The 18,921-nt window shown below is 44.6% G+C and overlaps 1 protein-coding gene across 1 annotated transcript in view; it reads right to left on the bottom strand.

The window, feature by feature from the left end:
* Positions 1 to 3,238: 3,238 nt before the first annotated feature.
* The window catches only part of LOC130123149 (regulating synaptic membrane exocytosis protein 1-like), a 148,027-nt gene continuing 132,344 nt past the window's right edge, over positions 3,239 to 18,921 (bottom strand). Inside the window, exons 29-34 of the mRNA XM_056292278.1 lie at positions 18,843 to 18,875; positions 16,990 to 17,146; positions 10,335 to 10,447; positions 10,076 to 10,177; positions 8,553 to 8,692; positions 3,239 to 5,968 (exon numbers count right to left, since the gene is read on the bottom strand). Of these exons, the coding sequence (XP_056148253.1) occupies positions 5,750 to 5,968; positions 8,553 to 8,692; positions 10,076 to 10,177; positions 10,335 to 10,447; positions 16,990 to 17,146; positions 18,843 to 18,875 (764 nt within the window). The 3' untranslated portion in view covers positions 3,239 to 5,749. The remainder of the gene's footprint in view (positions 5,969 to 8,552; positions 8,693 to 10,075; positions 10,178 to 10,334; positions 10,448 to 16,989; positions 17,147 to 18,842; positions 18,876 to 18,921) is intronic.

Here is an 18,921-nt window from a genome sequence, read left to right as displayed (position 1 = left end):
TGATGATCAGTTTTAGAAAGACTCCTCCTAGTCCTGTACCAACCAGCATTAAAGGTGCCGACACTGAGCTTGTGGATAACTACAAACATCTGGGGGTTGTTCTCGACAACAAGTTGTGCTTTCAAACTCACGTTGCTTCCACAACAAAGAAGGTCCAACAAAGACGTCTCCCAGATGATGACTCTCTTTTATACAAGTTTCACTGAAACAGTTTTCGTGTACTGTATCGTGGCTCGGTTTGGTGACTTGACTCTGGCCAATAAGAAGTCTTGATAGACTCATCAAATGGGCTCGTAAGATTTCAGGGAGAAGTCAAGCCCAGCTTACCGACCTTTATTATAGGAAGGTGTTCAGAAAGGCTACTTCCCTTCTGGAGTGCCATGGTCACCCCCCTTCGGCCACAGCTTGAGCTGTTACCCTCAGGTCGTCGGTTGAGGAGGCCCTGTATTAGGACTAAGAGACAAGACTTCCTTTGTCCCCACTGCCATTAAACAGTAGATAGTATTCATCAGCTGTCTGCAGAGGGGTTGTTTCCATGGTCTGTATATTTGAACTCCTTTGGTTCTCCTTGCCCACCATGTCTTGTTGTTGTTGTTTTTGTCGTCCATCAGTGATGTGTCAGTTCTGCTTTAGTGTTTGTATGTTTTGTTTTTTGCGTGAGAGTTTTATTAAACTGCCTACAAACTAACTTCCCTGTAAGGGACAATAAGGATACTTTGTCTTTGACTTTGATGCACCGAATGTCACATTTTAACATGGCTGACGTTGTTTTATCCAAGTACATCTTTTCTACTGCTATTAAAATGATTCACATGAATTATTTCAACCTATATATCAAATTAAAACACTGAACCATGGGCGTCCGGGTGGCATGGCGGGCTATTCCATTGCCTATCGATGCGGGGATCCCAAGTTTGAGGCCCTGTGTTACCTCCGGCTTGGTCGGGCATCCCTGCAGACACAACGGGCCGTGTTTGCAGGTGGGAAGCCGGATGTGGGTATGTGTCCTGGTCGCTGCACTAGCGCCTCCTCTGGTCGGTCGGGGCGCCTGTTCAGGGGGGAGGGGGAACTGGGGGAGAATAGCGTGATCCTCCCACGCGCTACGTCCCCCTGGTGAAACTCCTCACTGTCAGGTGAAAAGAAGTGGCTGGCGACTCCACATGTATGGGAGGAGACGTGTAGGTCTGCAGCCCTGCCCGGATCAGCAGAGGGGGTGGATCAGCGACCAGGACGGCTTGGAAGAGTGGGGTAATTAGCTGGATACAATTGGGGAGAAAAGGGGGGGTCCCCCCCCCAAAAAAACAACAACATTGAACTATGTCTATATTGTGTGAATATGATATTTTCATATCATGCATGCTGTCTCCTTCTTTAAGAAATATCCTAAAAAAAACAGAATTGGGTTTAACCTATTTGCATCACCATGGTGACAGGAGAGGACCCACCGGTGAGATGAACTGGTTTTAGTGTTGGATTGGAATGAAAACCTACACAAACCTGAGTCTCTATGGCAAATAGTTGAGTATTATTATTATTTTAGACCATATGAGCTGGTGGGCTTTCAGCTAGTATTGTCCATCATGAGAGCAGAGGAGCTTTATGAGGTCCCTGCACTGGTATCTCTCAACATCTGTAAAGACGAGATCCGCCTGTAATCTCACATTATGAAAGACACTTACTTGGATCCAGCCCTGTTATTGCCAAATCAATCAATTAATCAATTACTGTTGTGATTAAGCTTTAAACCAATCAAATTCTGACATCAGACTTGTTAGATTTTATATAAAGCAGAAATATAACCACTAAGCGACATTGTTTTAGCATTACTTTTCTTTTTGCTGTAAAAAATCCATGATAGGATAAACGTTAGTTTGATCCTTAGAGATGACTTATTCTGCAAAACAGCAAACGTTATTTGAGACCAAAGTAATATGATAACAACAGTAGATCTGGTAGTGTGGTTTAATAATAAGTCATTTGGTAAAATGATTTCTACTGATGGGAAAGACCAAACACCTAAAATGATATATGCTTTTAGTGCATCTCAGTCTGTTAATAGAAATATTTAAAGTTTAAATAAATCCTACAATGCGACTACCCTGGCAGGCCAGCTCATCTTGTGTAATCCCACTTTCAGCCACTAGACGGAAGTAGCAGCATAAGGCTTTAAATTAATCAGATTGAAGGTTATTAATTTAGCCTTTGAATCGTAATTGAAAATGACTGGGTCGTCACAGGGCATCCATTCAGCCGGTCATGTGGGTGTACTGGACACACCTGAGGGGGACGGGACCTTTGTGAGACCATGAAGGCTGCAGACTCAATCACAGACCGTTACCCTGCAGGACGGCTGCAGACCGAGACAGGCACATTGAAATCAGTCTTATTTATAACGGCCCGTTTACTTCCGTATTTGTGAGTAGCATGTAGTATGACCGACTAGAGTAAACTGAATAATCTGTGCGGTGATTGGCTGGGAGGTCAAATTAAAGATGACGTGTGTCGACACCGATTTACCTGAATGAATTGTGGAGTCAGTAGAGTAGAAACAGGCCGGGGTCGAGCGAAGTGACCTGGAGGGGGTAAACAGAGACATCCCCTACATTTTGGTCACCATGAGAATATATAACAGTTGATTATAAGTCCGGTTATAAAAAACAAAACACCTTTACGTTGCACCCTTCCTAGTGTTTCAACAGATGTGATGGAAGTGGATGAGAGCAAACGTGTGAAACAGGAAGCCAGCAGGGAGGCCTTAGTGAAACTACTACACAATAAAGAGAGGCCCGCAGCAAGTTGACGAAGTGTTATCTGGGTGTTGCATTTTGTTATTATTGGGAAAATAATGATCAATCCATCCATTATCCAAGCCGCTTATCCCAACCGGGGTCGCGGGATGCTGGAGCCTATCCCAGCAGTCATTGGGCGGCAGGCGGGGAGACACCCTGGACAGGCCGCCAGGCCATCACAGGGCCCACACACTCACACCTAGGGACAATTTAGCACGGCCGATTCACCTGACCTACATGTCTTTGGACTATAGGAGGAAACCCACGCAGACACGGGGGAGAACGTGCAAACTCCACACAGAGGACGACCCGGGACGACCCCCAAGGTTGGACTACCCCGGGGCTCATCGAACCCAGGACCTTCTCGCTGTGAGGCGAAAGCGCTAACCACTGCGCCACCCAATATAATTATGCAAAAGACTGAATTCTACAGCCCGGCCTCCCTCTGAGGTGTGCGTCATTATTCTCAACATTAACCATGCCTACGTTTCAAGTGAGGGTCAGGGGTCACCGAGTTAATAATTCGAGGCCACTCCATTCCAAAGCCCATGTTTTTTTTGGTTTGTTTTTTTTTTTTAGTTTTTTTTTTTTATTCCACACAGTCTTTTATTTGTAAATAATAAAAATGAACTCTTGAATATAAAACATACACATCAGTAGAGCCACATCTGTTATACAAACAAGAACTGTTGCAGTGAATACTTCGTCTTTCGTCTGGGATGGAGGACTGGGAGCCATGAACTGTAAACAATCAGTATTCCTCGAGTTAATACTGACAAAGGAAAGGGCAGTTGGCCACACCGCTAAGGGTTTCAACAGAAGCATTCGGACAAGTACATCCGCAAACCAGATTTTTCTCGTTGACGTTAAAAGTCCAGTCCAAACCATTAGTCACAAAGAAAGAAAGAAAGAAAGTTAAAAAAACAAAAAAGGGGGGGGGGGTGGGAGTCGGTTAAAGGGGTTCAGTAAAGAAAACAATTGTTCCGATAAGCTCTTTTCGTTTTTGGCTGCAACTTGGGAGAGAGTGAAAGGCCCGTTGGAGCTCGTGTGTGACTCCAGCGCCGCTCAGCGGCACGTCGACGGGACACGGACCCCCGCGAGCCAGACCAGGAATGTTTGTGTGCCGGCGATGTTGAACTTTTTGTTTGTTTGTTTGTTTGTTTGTAGCCTATGTTCAAGCCGTTCATCCCGATTTTTTTTCTTTTATGTACAAGGTGTGCATGTGTGGGCATCGGTGATGGGTGTGTACAGTCGGATACACTCTTTTTATATTCATATATCTATATCTTTATAATTTCTGTCAAACTCAAAATAATACTTCCTATACATTTAGCTGTTATACACACATTCTCTATCTCTGTCTCTAGCCCCCGTTGTGTTAGACTACAGTTTAGACACCTACATCCTCACCGCCGGCGCCGGAGGATGCTCTGGACTACACGACAGCACTGTTGTTCCGAGGGTTTGGAAAAAAAACAAAACAAAAAAAACAAAAAAACAAAACAAAAAAACCCCAAAAACAAAACAAAACGAGAAAGAAACATCTTTTTAGAGACTTCCTAATATGGATGTTTAGACCCAGAGTGGTAGGCGTGGCCTGGGCTGCGTTGATCCCCCATTGGTCCGTCCCTGCTTAGGGGGCGGGGATGGCTTGGCTTTTCTCAGTTTGTATTCATATTCAGTACGAGCAAACTGTACAAGTACATGCAACATACAAGCTGGCCTAAAAGTATGTGGAACTAACACACAGTCTAGTCTCTTTTTTTTCCTTTTTCTTTTTTAGGATTCTTCGTTAATTTGTCTCATCTTTGTTTTACAAAAGAGAACAAAACAAAAAACAAACAAAAACAAACAAAAAAAAAAACCGTGCATGCAGCTTGGGGCCAGGGGGTCCCCGAGTCATGCTGCTCCCTCTCACAGGGGGAGTTTGAGGGGGGTGGGGGTGCAAAGGTCATTCGAACGGCCGTGACTGGGCCGCCCGCCGTCGCTCGAAAATCAAACACGCACTCACGCACGCACACACGCACACATACAGGGCGTCTGCACCTTGTGGCTGCACCTTGCGGTGCCATTCTGAGGCAAAACAGAGAGAAGAAACTCAAATGGATTCAAAATAAAAAAATAAAAAGCAAACTGTTAATTTGGCCTCTATTTATTCTTCTTTTTTTCTTTTTTTTCCTTTTTTTTTGGACAAAGAGCAAAAACGTTTTGCCTCCTTCTGGATTAAGGAGTCAAGCTTTTCTTGTGCTTGCTTTCACCTCGTGACAAGGCTAGAAAATTCGCACGTGCACGTGCAGGATCCCCTTCGCTCATAGATCGCGATAACCATGCCCACCGCCGCTCTCCATGCACACCCACAGGGGCACTGCCGCAACCGGGACAACTGGAAGAGACGCCGCAGCCAAAACGACGACGTGACGGAGCAGCTGTCACAGTTTGCTATTGGCTAAAACCCCGCGTCATTTGTACACTCATGCCTATGGCCAAGCAATAAGCTCTAATCTGATTGGCTAGGAGGACTCCCGTGTGGGGGACTCCGTTTCGTTGGTCAATAGGGTGGGCTGCACAAGAAAGAAAGAAAGAAAGAAAGAGCAGTGAGGGAGGAGAAGAGAAGGTGATAGAGTGGATGTTGCTGGACGGAGCAAATGCTTGCTACAGCCCAGAGGAGGGGAAAAGAAAGGTTTGAAAACGAGGAGATGTAGGAGGAAGAAGAAGGAAGGAATGAGAAGTGATTGTCAGACTCCAGCTAAGCTCTGATTGGCTAGTTCTGTCTCTTTGTCACTATCTATCTGTCTCTCTCTCTCTCTCGCTCTCCGTCTGGCTTTTTTATTGGTTGATTGTAGGCGTCTGCTCGTCCCGCGGCATGTGTTCATGCACATCCGCTCAATTGTGATCCAATAGCTGTGGTCCATTGTTTTTGGGTTGGGTGGGTGGGTGGGGGAGCAGTCGCCTGTCAGTCACTAGGATCGTACACCCGGGGGCGGTCCTGAGCTGTCCAGTGACGTTTGGGACGCCAGCCGCGTGAGCGGAGCTAACGTAGGGTCCACCAACGAGGAAGGGGGGAACAGTTTGTACCAGCCAATCACTGTGCTGGAGAGGTCCAGCTCCTCCAATAGGATCTGTGCTACGCCCATGAAGCATTTGTGGTCCAATCGCCCGTAGTCGCCCCACACTATTACCTGGTGAAGAGAGGGTTAAAACACGTGAAAAAAATGTTTAGTAATCATTGCAAATACTATATGGAGAAATGTATTAAATCACAACACACTTTACTGAGAGTATTTATCCAAGCAAAAATCATGTTTGTTTTAAAAATTCCACAATACTTAAACCGCATATGTCTGCACATTTCTAAATCTAATCATTTAAAAAAAGAATCAGCAATAGCCGACTCATTGTGTCAGGTCTGATTTGTGAGTTTTTTGTCTTTTTTAATTAATTAATTAAAAAAAACCAGAAAATCACAAATCAGACCTTTTGGACTCAGAACACACTGGTGTTAATGAACGCTTCAGGTCCATCGTGGCTCTGACCTGCTCTCTCTCCTCTCTTCTCTACACGCTCTCAGAAACCCATGTGTTTCTTTTTGGTTTATTATGGAATAAAAAATTATTCAGTAGGATATTCATTCATTATCCAATTTGCCCTCGGGGATGAACAAAGTATCTCTGATTCTGATTCTGATTGTTTGTTTATTTGAGGTGAGTTTCTGCCCTTCTCTGTGAAGTGCTTTGAGTGTCTCGATAAAGCGCTATATAGTAAATGTAATCCATTATTATTAACTCTTTTTCAAAAAAGGCAAAAGTCACCTCAAGTGAGCGTAAAAATATTTTTGCAAAACTGAAGATTGTTCAGATTTTGCAGTATTCCATATACCATTTCTAATGCGATACTTCAAAATGCGCATTAAAGTACATTATGGAAACACAGCTATTGAGTGGTTATTATAAATCTCTGCACTTCTTACATGTCTATCCATTCTGGAAGACGGATCGCTCCTCTGATGCTCTACCTTAAGTTTCTCCCCCTTGTTTGTCTGATGAGGTTTTTATTTTTCTGTGGCGTTTTTCCTTATCCAAATCTAAGGTCTAAGGATAGGGGCTATCGTGGTCATTCATCCTATTTACATCTGTTGGATGATGTAATGTGAGTGTAAAGCCCTGTGGGACTTCAACAGCAACAAAAACCTGGCGTCTGGGTAGCGTAGCAGTCTATTCCGTTGCCTACCAACACAGGGATCGCCGGTTCGAATCCCCGTGTTACTTCAGACTTGGTCAGGCGTCCCTACAGACACAATTGGCCGTGTCTGTGGGTCGGAAGCTGGATGAGGGTATGTGTCCTGGTTGCTGCACTAGCGCCTCCTCTGGTCGGTCGGGGCGCCTGTCTGGGGGGGAGGGAGAACTGGGGGGAATAGCATGATCCTCCCATGCACTACGTCCCCCTGGCAGGTGAAAAGAAGCAGCTGGTGACTCCACATGTATCGGAGGAGGCATGTGGTAGTCTGCAGCCCTCCCCGGATTGGCAGAGGGGGTGGAGCAGCGACCAGGGTGGCTTGGGAGAATGGGGTAGTTGGCCGGATGCAATTGGGGAGAAATGGGGGGGAGGGGGAATACAAAAAAAAAAAAGAAAAGAAAAGAAAAAATAGGGGAACTAAAACTTGTACCAGTTTTGTGAGATTGCTGCAACCTAAAGTTGAAACCCCTGTGTAAGTGCTGGGCTGAGGGACCAAGTCATGTAAATACAGCAGGATAACACCACTGCATGTAATAACATTCATGATCAGTCAACAGCTATTTTCCATCCAAATTCTTCTTCTCCTTTCGGCTTGTTCCCTGTTTCCCAGAGGTCGCCACAGCGGAATCGACAGTTTCCATCGGTACCCTGTGAGGGCACAACACCGATGGCGGTCTTGTCAATCCGCATAATGATCTGGCAAAATTTTACGTCGGATGCCCTTCCTGACACAACCACTAACCCTATGGACGGGGGCACAGGTAGAACACTGGATGCCATCCCAGTATTCATGGACCTCCGCTTAGTAATATGCTTAAATTCAGCGGGTTGTCTCGTCTGATCTGAGGTCGTAGTCCAATCATGGATGGCGTGCCACCTCTAGCGGCGCAATACGAATGCCCCCGGCCGTCCCTCTTAATCATGGCTCCAGTTCAGAGAAGAAAACCCACAAAACAGAACCGGCGTCCTATTCCATTATTCCTAGCTGAGGTATCCAGATGTATCACACATTTTAAGTGAAATTTAGTCGACAGAAAAAATGCAAACTAATATGCAAACTATTGTGTTTTTCCAAAGCACAGTCTTTGATTCAAATGTAAACCGAAGTGTCACCCCACCACTAAAAATGCAGAATTGGAAGCTGCTGTCAATCCCAGATTGATTGACAGGTCTCTTAATACAAGGACTAACACTAAACAACAACTACATCTGAGTTTCTAATGTTTTCTAATGCTGTAAAAGGTTTGTTCACATTCCTAATGGTCGTAAAGACTGGAGACAAACAGACCCCTATTTGCAATTACCACCAGTTGAGAAAAACACAAAAGACTTATTTTCAATTTGTAACTCAAACTTTTCATTTACATATATGTAAGTATACCTCAATTCAATATGGTTTAATAAATCAGACTGGGCCTATAAAACACAGTTATTAGAGGCACATAGTCACGAATTTAATGCGCGCATACACACACACACACACACACACACACACACACACACACACACAGAGGTCAGAGGGAGGATTACCTGGAGCACCTTGCCTTGGGGACTCTCCTCGAAGAGAAGGTGCTGCTGGTAGAGAGGCTCCAGGGTCTTCCGTGCAATCTTTGTTTTCTTTTTGGCTTTACACGCTCCGTTATCCAGCAGGTACACCTTGACATAGGGAGCTGGGGAGAGAGGGAGTAAAGAGGAGAGATGGAGAGAGAGTAGAGGGAGAAGGGAAGAAGAAATGCATGGGGTGGTTCGATAGAGACAGAGAGCAAGAGAGATACAGACGGACAGACAGACAGACAGACAGACAGACAGACAGACAGACAGAGAGAGAGAGAGAGAGAGAGAGAGAGAGAGAGAGAGAGAGAGAGAGAGAGAGAGAGAGAGAGAGAGAGAGAGAGAGAGAGAGAGAGAGAGCAGACGGGGGAAGGAGAGGTAAAGACAGGATCAGAAATGCACAATTTAAGAGGCTATCCTTAGTGTCTTCGATTTTAGTGGATATGGCGACACCTGGTGGTCACCATAGTTTATTTCCATTGAGTAAATCCCAAAGTTAAAAAAGAATGTACTCCTGAAAGGGCAGAAAACATTCACGTGCAGGTCAGAGCTTTCAAAGGTCGCAGATTTTGGTGCAACACCGGCATGGCTTGCCTAGCTGTGCATTAGAGAAGATAATACAGCATCAGCGTGCATATTTTGGAGAAAGAAGGCTGATCAGCGATGCCATTCAACACTAATATTGAACAACATATCGATCCATAGCAAACATTTACTTTATTATTTATTAAACGTTGGATAATGTTTAGCTTTATATGCTTGCCCTTTTGCATCTGACATGCAATTTATTTTTTCTTCTTCTTTTCCTTTTGTGACAGACTGGATATATTTCCTGTGTGGGGGGGGGGCTCCGTGACGTTTGAATATTTGGTGGGAATAGCAAACCTTGTCAGCACCAGTGAAAAATAGCACATAGAGCAGGAATTAGAGAAAGACAATACATTGAATGGCTGTTGTTATGAAAACGCCAGTGCAAATATGTCCTATTTAATATCAAAAAAATATTCTGGACTATATCTTAAGAAGATAAAAAGTCTTTCAACTGCTAAACGTGACCTGGGACTCTCCACATCTGAAACTTTTCCGAACCCAAGTAAATTCTGCGAGTAACTCTCGTTTCTTTTTCCATTGTACCTCCAGAACCGTGAAGGTTTGGACATGCGTCACTGAAAAGTGATGAACATGGTGCTACATTATTTTTCATCTGACATCATATCATGATATCAATATAACTGGCTGTGAGGCAACAGTGCTAACCACTGGGCCATCGTCCTGCCCAAAACAGGACCAAAAAGGACCTGATGAGCTTTGGACAGCCCAGGTAAACTTCCTCACCTAAAATGCTGAGTCGACCCCAACCCCAACCCTCACAATGGTGGACAAAAAAAAAACCCCTCAGACTTCTATCTACACCGAGGTCTTACGTGAGCACAGCTTAGCGTATTTATTACCTGGGGAGGGACTCTGGGGGAGGCTTGTGTGTGTGTGTGTGTGTGTGTTACCTGGGAGGGATTTGGACCCTGGTTTGGGTATAAGGCCTCGTGCCCTGATCACCTCCACCTCCAGCTGGCCTTTCTTATCCATCAAACCGATCTGAACATCTCCTGATAGATACACATGCACGCACGCACGCACGCACGCACACACACACACACACACACACACACACACACAATCTGTGACTCTTCTGTCATGACTGGAGCAAGTTTAAAGAATTGTCTCATGAAAAAAAGCCTCTCACTGACTGTTGCTGTCACTCACCCATGGCAGGTGTGGCCAGTGTCTGTCGGCCAACAAGCTGCGCGGGACCCAAACCATCCAGGAAGTCACTGAATTGACTGTCAGCACCCAGTCGCATCCCTGAGAAGATCAGACTGGCAAACACACACACACACACACACACACACACACACACACACACACACACACACACACACACACACACACTTGAATGACTATTTTCACATCAACAAGCACACATACTGTGTATGTCTGTCTATAGACATACTATAAATATTATAGCTGAAAATACAGGTGTGCTTGTCTTCTGCCACCAACATCCACTGCCTGCTTTGTTTCTCAAACAGATGAGAAGAGCCGGCACGCCAACAAAAAATAAAAATGATCCCTTTACTCTGTCTTTTTATTTTCTTATTTCATAAATAAATATATATAGCAGTCAATGGGCAGCAGGTGGGGAGACACCCCGGACAGGCCGCCAGTCCATCACAGCCCCCCCCCCCCACACACACACACATTCACACCTAGGGACAATTTAGTATGGCCGATTCACCTGACCTGCATATCTTTGGACCCGCCTGCCACCCAATGACTGCTGGGATAGGCTCCAGCATCCTGCGACCCTGAGAGCAGGATAAGCGGTTTGGATAATGGATGGATGGATGGAATATATATATTTTTTAGATTAATGACACAAGATGACTTGATGTCCCCCTTCGTCCTCGCTGGTCACTGAGGCAAATTTGTAATTTGTGATATTGGGCTATACAAATAAAATTGACTTGACTTGGCTTGGTCTGTGCTCACACTGGATTCTGTTATTTTGAACTGTGGTATGTTTGCATAATGCTTTTGTCATGAACTAGCAGCTGGTGTTCATAATGGTCACAAACAACAAGGCTTGGAGGGGAACATGCCCGGTTTAAGCTAAGCCAAAAATGGAAAGACATTACTGTTTTGTGTTTTTGGCAACAGTCATACTTATTTGGTGTGGCAACCAAAATGATGTGAACAAATGGTGCTTGGCTGTGTGGGCATTCATGCTGCTGACGGATGAGATGTTTTAGGGGGAAGGTCACAGTTGAGAAATGCATTTGCTTCTTTTCTTGCCATGCATTCTCACACACCTGTAAGGTGAGTCCATTACTATACTAGACCTGCTACTGGCAAAAGTTTACTGCATAGTTTTCCTTAAAAACCACACACAATAAAGGTGAGTTTCCTGCTATACTTGCAGGTCACATCCTCAAATGAGAACAATCACGGACCATGTTGAGGTTCACATGACGTGGACTCCAGATCACCAAAGAACTTGAGTTTGGTTCTTGGTGCGCACCCGAGTTTGGGAAAAAGCTTTCACACCAATCAACTGAACCCAACTTTATGGCCAAAACTGGTCCAGGTTCAAATGCTAGAATATGAAAACATCCTGTAAGAAATAATAATAATAATAATCGTTACATTTATATAGCACTTTTCTAGTCACCCAAAGTGCTTCACATTGAAGGGGATAAGGGGAAATGTGAGGAAAGCCTTTTTTCTGTTAAATTTGAGACCCATGGACTTCTTTCAGTGATACCCTGGGGGACCCCTTGTATATCTATGACAGCCATAAGAAGTGGGCATGGCTTTTGTTTTTATGGACTGAGGCAAGATATTTGTCCACCCTTGTTGTAGGTTTTGGCAGTATGGCAGTATACACTGATCAGCCAAAACATTAAAACCACCTGAGGCCACTGCCATCAGGGAATACCGTTAACATGAAGGGGTGAACTTAGTCTACAACAATGATTAGGTAGGTGGTGCGTGTCAAAGTAACATCCACATGAATGCCAGGACCCAAGGTTTCCCAGCAGAATATTGCCCAGAGCATCACATTGTCTCCGCCGTCTTGCCTTCTTTTCATAGTGCATCCTAGTGCCATCTCTTCCCCAGGTTAACAACGCACATGCACAGGGCCTTTCACATGATCTAAAAGAAAACATGATTCATCAGACCAGGCCACCTTCTTCCATTGCTCCATCGTCCAGTTTTGACACTCACAGGCCCATTGTAGGCCCTTTCAGTGGTGGAAAGGGGGTCATCACTGGTACTCGGACTGGTCTGCAGCTACATAGCCCCATACGCAGCGAGCTGTGATGCACTGTGTGTTCTGACACCTGTCTATCATAGCCAGCATTAACTTTTCATTAATTTGAGCTATAGTAGCTGTTCTGTGGGATCAGATCAGATGGGCTAGCCTTAGCTCCTCATTCACATCAATGAGCCTTGGGCACATATGACCCTGTCGCCGGTTCAGCGGTTGTCCTTCCTTGGACCACTTTTGGTAGGTACTGACCACTGCAGACCAGGAACAACCCATGAAACCTGTAGTTTTGGAGATGCTCTGACCCAGATGCTCTGAGCTGCTGAAGGGCAACGAGTCCATTAACGCCCGATGGAAGGAGCACTTCCAGGAACTCCTCAACCACAACAGCACAGCTGAACCAGACATTGCCAACCACATTCCCCAGAGTTCCATCAGAGAAGACATCGGGGAACCTCCCACCATGACAGAGGTTTAAGATGCCATCAGGAGCCTTAAGAAAAAGGCTGCCAGTGCAGATGGGATCCAAGCTGAGATCTTAAAGGAATGTGTGCCAGAGCTCCTGTACCACATCCACGCCCTCCTCCTCAAGGTCTGGGAAAAAGAACTCCCCTCAGAGCTCAAGGATGCTCTAAAAGCGGCCATATTCAAGGAAGGGGACAAGGCAGAATGTGGAAACTGCAGGGGCATCTCACTCCTGTCAACAACAGGCACAGTCCTCGCTCGTGTCCTCGCAAACTGACTGCTACCACTGGCTGAACAAGTATTCCCAGAACCTGAGTGTGGCTTCCGCCCATCCAGAGGTACAGCAGACATGATATTTACAGAACGCCAACGCCAGGAAAAATGCCATGAAAAAAGGCAGCCTTTGTACATGGCTTTCATAGACCTGACAAAAGCCTTTGACTCAGTAGACTACCAGGCTCTGTGGAGTATACTATCAAGATATGGCTGCCCTGACAAATACATCAGAATATTGAGGCTTCTATATGACGGCATGTCAGTCACAGTGCTCAGCCACAGCAATTCTGAGTCAGAGCCTTCACTGTGGAAACAGGGGTCAAACAGGGATGCATCATCGCACCCACCCTGTTTGCCATCTTTACTGCTGCCATACGCCACCTCATTGGTGACGAGCTGCCATGGGGGATCCCAATCCCATACAGAACTGACAGCAGGCTCTTCAGCCTTAATAGGTTCAAGGCCAAGAGCAAAGTCTGCAACACCACCATCATGGAGCTTCAGTATGCAAATGACAACGCCATCGCAACACAGTCCGCAGAAGACCTCTAAGACACTCTGAATGCCTTTGCCATGGCATACAGATATTTAATGCTAGCCCTGGGTCTAGCATTAAACATCAAGAAGATCCAGGTTCTATATCAACCTCCACCCAACCAGCCATCTACCCAGCCCACCATAAAAGTGGACAACAAATTTCTTGAAAACGTTGATCACTTCCCCTACCTCGGCAGCCTTCGCTCCTTAAAAGCTGACATCGACTCTGAGTTCAATCATCGCTTGAGTTGTGAGTTGTGCTAGTGCTGCTTATGCCAAACTCAAGAAAAGTCTTGGAAGACAGAGACCTAAAGGCCCAAACAAAACTCCTGGCCTACAGAGCGGTTGTCCTCCCCACCCTGCTGTATGGAGCAGAGTCATGGACCACCTATAGCAGGGACCTGAGAACCCTGGAACAATAATCCTTACGAGAGATCCTGAGGATCAGCTGGAAGGACAGACGCAGCAACATCAATGTTCTGGAAGAAGCCAACATGACTAGCATCACCACTACAATAATGCAGGACCAACTCCAATGGACAGGCCATGTCATCCGCATGTCCTCCCCAAACAGAGCCTGTACTCGCAGCTGAAAGAATGTCAGCGAACTCCCGGTGGGCAAAATAAATGTTTCAAGAACAATATCAAGACCAGTCTGAAGAAATTCAACATCACATCAAGCAACTAGGAACACATTGCATTGGATAGGCACTCCTGGAAGAAATCCATGCAGGAAGGAGCTGCATGTCATGTAATGGAACTCCAGTGTGCCGCAGAGAAAAAGCAACAGCACTGCAAGGAGAGAGAGAAAGGACTCAACCACCAACACTTTCCCTGTTGACACTGCACCAAAATATGTGGATCACGGATCGGCCTCTACAGCCATCTGAAGATCCACAAGTAGACAATCCAAAGGAGAGGACAGTCATACTCGCTTCAAGTGACCGCCGATGATGATGAGCAATCACAATTTGGCCCTTGTCAGAATTGCTCACATCCTTACACTTGCCCATTTTTCCTGCTTCCAACACATTAACTTCAAGAACTGACTATTCATTTGCTGCCTAATATATTCCACCCCTTAACAGGTGCCATTGTTATTCGCTTCACCTATCAAGTCATTTTAATGTTTTGGCTGATTGGTGTATACCAAGTAATGGTCAAAATTTGTCCAATGGTAAAGAGTTGGCTATGCATTTTCCACTGTGGAAGCCTTTTCTTTAAGTACAGGCGTTTCTCAACACCAAGTACACCTAATATGAACTCTTGTTCCTGAGGAGTATGTGCTCAGTAAGTTGAACATGGGAGTAGAAACTCGACAGATCATGAACTCGTAGAAAACGTAATCTAGTTTGAAATGTGAGGGACCTGGTGGTATTGCACAATACCCCAAGCTAGCAAGGCTTGCTACCAGTGGCTATCTTAAAGTTTGTGTGAAAGTTCCAAAATACAAGACTAGGTCAAAACCTAGAATATGTCTGACCATGTATGCTCAATGTTTGAAATTGTGGCCAGTTTGTTAGAGGGATAGTCAGTGGTAGTGTGTTTAATGTGAATTCCTGGATATTAAATGTTCATCTGCAGTTTTCTGTAGTGGTCCCAGTAATATTTGTTGTTAAAGTGTACTGAGGTAGCATATCACATGGCATGGTTAAGTTACGCGCATTTAAAGAAAAAAGGTTATAAATGCATTTGCAAGAACATTATTTTCCACTCATGTCTTGAGATGTTTGATTTGAAAGAAAACTAAATTTAATTTTATGTATACCTATTCTAATTATCTGTTAACTCCCCCCCCTCTTTCATCTAACTGTGGATGTCTCACATTTTTCTAACACTCACTCTGTATTGACAGGCGAATTCACAAAGAATGGATTGCGGCTGCTGATAGCACCATGAATTGTGCATCACTTGCAACCGCTATCTGCCCGGTCTCAAGGTCAGATTCAAAAAAGATATTGTGCGAATGATATTAAAGTGCAAACATTCCCATTAAATTTTGCAGCTGAGTGCAATTTGCCCTTTGTTTTGTGTCTGATCTCAATTATCCAAGTGGCAAAGTATAAATGTTGGCTTTGTGCCAAGAACACAGTAGGCAGGCTCAATGTCATCCTTGACGTCATCTAGTATAGCAACAATTGTTTGACCTGGCAACCTGTATCTGTGAATGATTTCGGTCTCAGTTAAATCAAAAAGTGATACTCTCCTGTGAATATCCACTCACGGGCACGCCTGGCATGATGATGCCTTTGCCTGGCTAGAATCACTGCTGCCATGATCACTGGAAAGTCTGGGCATCAGTTAACACCAACTCTCTGAAGACACTAGTAATTTTCACTCTAACTGCGTGTGGCTATTGGCACTGGTGTTCGTGAATTGCACTTTTTTTTGCAATGAGGCTCATTTGCATAGAAAGGGGCCAATTTTGCACCAAATGTATGCAAATTACATAATTTAAATACGTGCAAATAGCACCGAAGCACCGAGAAGTTATTTGCTTGGCAGTGCAATTAGGTTTTCGATTTGATTTTGACATATTTTATTAATCCCCATGGGGAAATTATTAGGGGTGCATTTCACCCTTTGTGAGTGCTTTTAGAATTACACGGTTTCAATTTGTCTTATTTGTGCAGGTTTAGCGGCCACAAACGCCACATAATCCTTTAGTGAATTCACCAGTGAGTGTTTTGTCAGATTGATTGTTATTTGGGATGCTTTAAACCCTCTCCCGCATGCCTCTCAGTGTTCAGCCAGCTAATCATGTAACTTCAGTGACGTCGTTGGTCACTTGATCCAGCAGCCCAATCATGTCATACTGATCACTCAGTCAGTCAGTCTAAACATGATCACTCAGTCAATCATAATAATGCGGTCGCTCAGTCAGTCAGTCAGGGACATTCGTGTTTATAGGGCTGGCCCGCCAGCCAGTCCAGCCAAAAAGAAAATAATCCCATGAGATTAAGTACATTTCATTTGTCACATTTTCAATTCACTAAATTAGACAAAAATAGGTATTAACAAATGGTTATTTTATACATAAACCTTTTCTTAATTGAATTTCCTATAAATAACTATATGATATATATATTATATAGCATCATTGTGATACAAAATAACATCCTGTGATAAAAGATTCTGGCCACATCACCCACTCCTATCCTAACCCTGGGTGTGGGAGACCCAGGTTTACGTCCCAGCTGCAGTGGTTCCCCGGCTGTCCCCTGAATTCGCTACACTAACAAGCCACAGTGAACCCACGCCTATGATAAAAACTATGGTATAAGCATGCTTCAGTCATCAGATGGTACCTACTTTCCCTCAGAGCAGTAGCTGTTCATGCTTCCATCCGTGGACTCTCTGCTGGCCTGCCGGTTCATGGCTGTGCCTCCTCGCGGATACTCCACCGCCATGCCCGTCTCCACACTCCTCTGGATGTTACTGCCCCCGGCCTTACCTGCCTTCTTGCCCACTGTAGCACACATAGAGGGAGGAGTTAAAGGCCAGGCCAATAATGCCACAAAACATTTTGAGTTATCAAGTGAGAGAATAGGTATCTGCCCACAAAAAGTCAGACTGTTGGAAATCTGGTTCCTACGTTTTTGAGGTGAACTGATAAGTAAGATTATAAAACCTGATAATGAGATCCTAGAAGCTACTCTGATTCTGAGAAACCTGATAGTTATGGGTCAGAGTTCTTAGCAGGCAGAATCCAGTCCTCATGGATTAACATCCAACTTTAATATAAAGAAATAGAATTTGCAATGGATTCTGGAATTAAAATGTAATTCTCGTCTTGCTTGAAGCCTGTGATTTGTTGAGATAACAGCATCCATTTCTGAATTAACTATTTACATAGCTGGTGAAAGTATCCTAAAAAACTTATTCTCATGCACCACATTTTTTTTCTTAAAAGATGGACACTACAAGACATAGTGAGTCAAATCAATGCTACAATGCTGGTAAACATTTTATGGGTCGGCTAAACTTTTATAGAAGCCTTCCTGAAGTAGAACCTCACTTCACTGCACCCAAAAAGCACTTGTGCCTTTCCTTTGGGTATTCCTGATCACACACCACTTGGCCTAAAATCACACAAAAAAATTCAAAAGCCAGCCCTTTAAGACATTTTCAGTGTTTCATAACATAGTTGGCAATAAAATTACTTCAACAGCATTATTTTACAAAGATGACTTTCACGACCTTGCTTGACAAATGCCAACAACCTCTGTGTCCAATATCTCACTGATAAAAATATGAGGAAAATCAGCTTCTGAATGCATTTAAAGGCTCGGCAGATTTAGTGAACATGGTTTCTTAAAAAAATGGGTGAAGAGGTGACGGGAAAAAGGAGGAGTAGAGACATATGTAGAGTTTAGGGAAGAGTTCAGATCTCTAGTTTGTCAGCATGGCCCAGCAAAATGTCCTGTCTGTCTGTCTGTTTGTGTCTCTTTCGGTCTGTCTGTCTGTCTGTCCCTGCCTTTCTCTTTATTAGGCTACATCAGTCTTTCTCTCTGTCCATGCACACATTTTTAAAGCCACTTTATTTTGTCATCGTATTTTTACAACGAATAGTATTCTTACAATGAATGTGTTTTCTGCCTTTAACCCATCCTGTTGTATAGGAGCAGTGGGCAGCTGCAGCACCCGGGGACCAACTCCTGTTCTTGCTCAGGGGCACAGACAGGAGTACCAACCCTAACATGCATGTCTTTTTGATGGTGGGAGGAAACCGGAGCACCTGGAGGAAACCCACGTAGACACAGGGAGAACATGCAAGCTCCACACAGAAAGGACCTGGGACGGCCTGTGGTTCGAACCCAGGACCTTCTTGCTGTGAGGCAACAGTGCTAACCACTGGGCCACCGTGCCGCAAATTCAGTTTGACTTGACTTCAGTTTGACTTTCATTCCATTCTCTCTGTATGTCTTTCTTTGCCTTCCTGTATGTTTTTCCGTCTGTCTGTCTGTCTTGATGTATGTCTATGTCTTCCTGACTGTCAGTTGGTCTCCGTGCATGTCCCACATTATGTGTGTTTGTATGTACATCTGACTGTATGTCTTCTCTCTGCGTTTTCTAACAGTTGATCTGTCATTCAACTATCTGAATGTTTCCATGTCTGTCAGCCTGTCTTTCTGTCTCTGTCTGCCTGTCTAGCTATGCTTTACCTTTCTGCCTGTCCGCCGCCTTACCCGCCGCCTCTGAAATAACACACACACAACAACAAACCCAATAAACAACAACAAC

The sequence above is a fragment of the Lampris incognitus genome, chromosome 13 (assembly GCF_029633865.1).
Source record: "Lampris incognitus isolate fLamInc1 chromosome 13, fLamInc1.hap2, whole genome shotgun sequence".
NCBI lineage: Eukaryota > Metazoa > Chordata > Actinopteri > Lampriformes > Lampridae > Lampris > Lampris incognitus.
Note: the sequence above shows the minus strand (reverse complement) of the source record. Positions and strands in the feature narration are given on the sequence as shown.